The following is a 2,500-nucleotide window of genomic DNA, read 5'->3' as shown; positions in this document are numbered from 1 at the left end:
ATTGAAAAAAGATTGGGAAGGGAAGGGAAGGGAAGGGAAAGGAAGGGAAGGGAAGGGAAGGGAAGGGAAGGGAAGGGGAAGGGAAAGGGAAGGGATGGAAAGGGAAAAAATAGGGAAGGGAAGGGAAAAGAAAGGACGGAATGAGAAAGAAAGATAATTAAAGAAGGAAACCCCAAAATAAGGAGGAAGGGAAGGAAGCGGCAGAAGAGAGGGAGGAGGAAGAGGAAGAAGAGGAGGAGGAGGAAGAGGAGGAGGCAGGGCGGTCACGGTTGGTTGGTCTGTCCATATAATATAATTACGTGTGTGTGTCTGTGTGTGTGTGTGTGTGTGTGTGTGTGTGTGTGTGTGTGTGTGTGTCTATAATTTTCCAGTTAGTATCACGTGACAATGCACACACACACACACACACACACAAACAAACACACACTCTCTCACTCACACACACAAACATAAACAAAGTCTCTCTCTCTCTCTCTCATCATGCAAAAGATTAATCAACACATGAATGGCCTTGACAAACAAGCATATAGAACAGTTTGTTAGTTTATATAAATTTCAAATGACTCTATGCCTATTAATAACCCACTGTACACATCACCCATTTACCCCTCCCTCTCTCTCTCCCTCTTCCTCTCCCTCTCTCCCTCTCTCTCTGACTGAAGACGAAATTACGCCTCAGTATTTCTTTTTTCATTCCGCCTTTTCATCGGGGTCACAAAAGAGTTGAAGGAATGACTGGGTACCGAAGAGAGAGAGAGAGAGAGAGAGAGAGAGTTATTAGTCAGTAGGGACAAATTGTTCTAGGAAAAGAGGGAAGGAAGGAAGGAAGGAAGGAAGGAAAAAAGAAAACGAGAAGATTAGAGAAGGAACGTATAATAAAGGAGGAAGAAGAAGAAGAGGAAGAGGAGCAAGAGGAAGAGGAGGAGAAGCACGAGAGGAATGTGAAATCCAGCACTAATTAAATAAGAGGAAGAGATGAATATCGTGCCGGGAAGGGAAGCGAAGAGAGGAGAGGAGGAGAGCAAGGAGGATAAAGACAAGGAAACAAAAGGAAGGAGTGAAGGATGGAAGGAAGGAAGGAGGGAAGGAACTACGGGTTGGAAAGAAAGAATGACAGAAAAAATATATAGAAAGAAGGAAGGAAGGAAAAAAACAGCCAGGCAGGAAGGGAGAAAGGACGGAAGGAAAGGAAGGATTGAAAGAAGGAAGAACAAGAGGAGGAGGAGGAGAAGGAGAGAAAAGAGCTTGGAGTCCTTACTTAACCAGGAAAGACATACACGTCCACGAAAAGATTTAAGAGGAACAAGAGGAGAAAGAGGACCAACACTAGACTTTTACTAATATACAAGAAACAGGAGTAAGAGTAAGGAAGACGAAAAGTTAAGAAAAATAAATAGTTGGTGAAGGAGGAAGAGGAAGAGGAAGAAACATGGAAAGATGGAAACTAGAAAGACGAAGGAAGTGGGAGGAACGTCAGTCTAAGAGGAAGAGGAGCAAGAGGAAGTACTTACGCTGCGCCTTGCTCGTCTTTTTGGTGGTTGGCGTCCAGCGGATGGCGGAGAGGTCGTCCAGAAGGCGAAAGTATCGGTGGTATTGGCGGCTGTTGGCACGGAGCTTCACCATGCTGGAGCCCTCGATCATGTACTGCAGACAGTCGTAAGCTGCGATAGACAGAGAAAGCATGCTGGTTAGATGATGTTGTTGGCCATTCAGAAGCTTAGTTGTCTAAGTATGTGTTGGTTTTGAGTGTTTATCTTTGTTATTTTGCTGTCGAAGCTCTTGATTATATGCTGCTGCAGTGAGTTGTATGCTGGAAATGATAGAGAAATACGTTGATTTGTTACTTAAATCGCTAACTCCCTTTCTTCTCTTATTTTCATCTGTTCTTAACTTCCCTTCTCTTCCCCTCCTTTCCATTCCTTTCCTTTCCTCTCTTTTGCTAGTCTTTTCTTTCCCTATACTTTCATTTTCCTTTTCTTACCCTCCTTTCTTTTCGATATGTTTCCTTCCCTTCCTTTCCTTTCCTTCCCTTCCCTTCCCTTCCCTTCTCTTCCATTCTATTCCATTTCTCTCCCTTCCCTTTCCTGCCATCCCTTCCCATCCTTCCCTTCCCTACCCTTCCTTTCTCTTCCATTCCATTCCATTTCACTCCCTTCCCTTCTCATCCCTTCCCCTCCTTCCCTTCCCTACTCTTACCATCCCTTCCTTTCCTCTTATAAATCTCTACACTACCCAAGTTATTTCCAGTCTCTTCTCTTTCCTACTTTTCACCACACTGGTTGATTTGATCACGAACTGCATATAAACCAACGCTACAAGGGAGGAAGGGACAGGAGGAGGAGGACAGGGTTAAAATACATTGCGTGGTCATTAGATACACTCCCCCACACGATTTACTAACGCCGTTCATCTTACTTATGGCGCTAATGGGCCCCTCGACCTTGTGCTACAGCGAGTAACACGACGCCAAGACGACAAAACGACCTTCTAAAAATATATC

At 44.4% G+C, this 2,500-nt stretch overlaps 1 protein-coding gene across 5 annotated transcripts in view; it reads right to left on the bottom strand.

Annotated features, from left to right (window-relative positions):
* The window catches only part of LOC127009095 (inactive phospholipase C-like protein 1), a 107,092-nt gene that overhangs the window by 46,443 nt on the left and 58,149 nt on the right, over positions 1-2,500 (bottom strand). For all 5 annotated transcript variants that reach the window (XM_050881877.1, XM_050881879.1, XM_050881880.1 and 2 more), the window contains exon 3: positions 1,512-1,661. In XM_050881877.1, coding sequence (XP_050737834.1) covers positions 1,512-1,661 — 150 coding nt within the window. The remainder of the gene's footprint in view (positions 1-1,511; positions 1,662-2,500) is intronic.

Source organism: Eriocheir sinensis, chromosome 39, assembly GCF_024679095.1.
Source record: "Eriocheir sinensis breed Jianghai 21 chromosome 39, ASM2467909v1, whole genome shotgun sequence".
Classification (NCBI taxonomy): Eukaryota; Metazoa; Arthropoda; class Malacostraca; order Decapoda; family Varunidae; genus Eriocheir; species Eriocheir sinensis.
The sequence above is the reverse complement of the archived record's forward strand: the minus strand, read 5'-3'. Positions and strand labels throughout refer to the sequence as shown.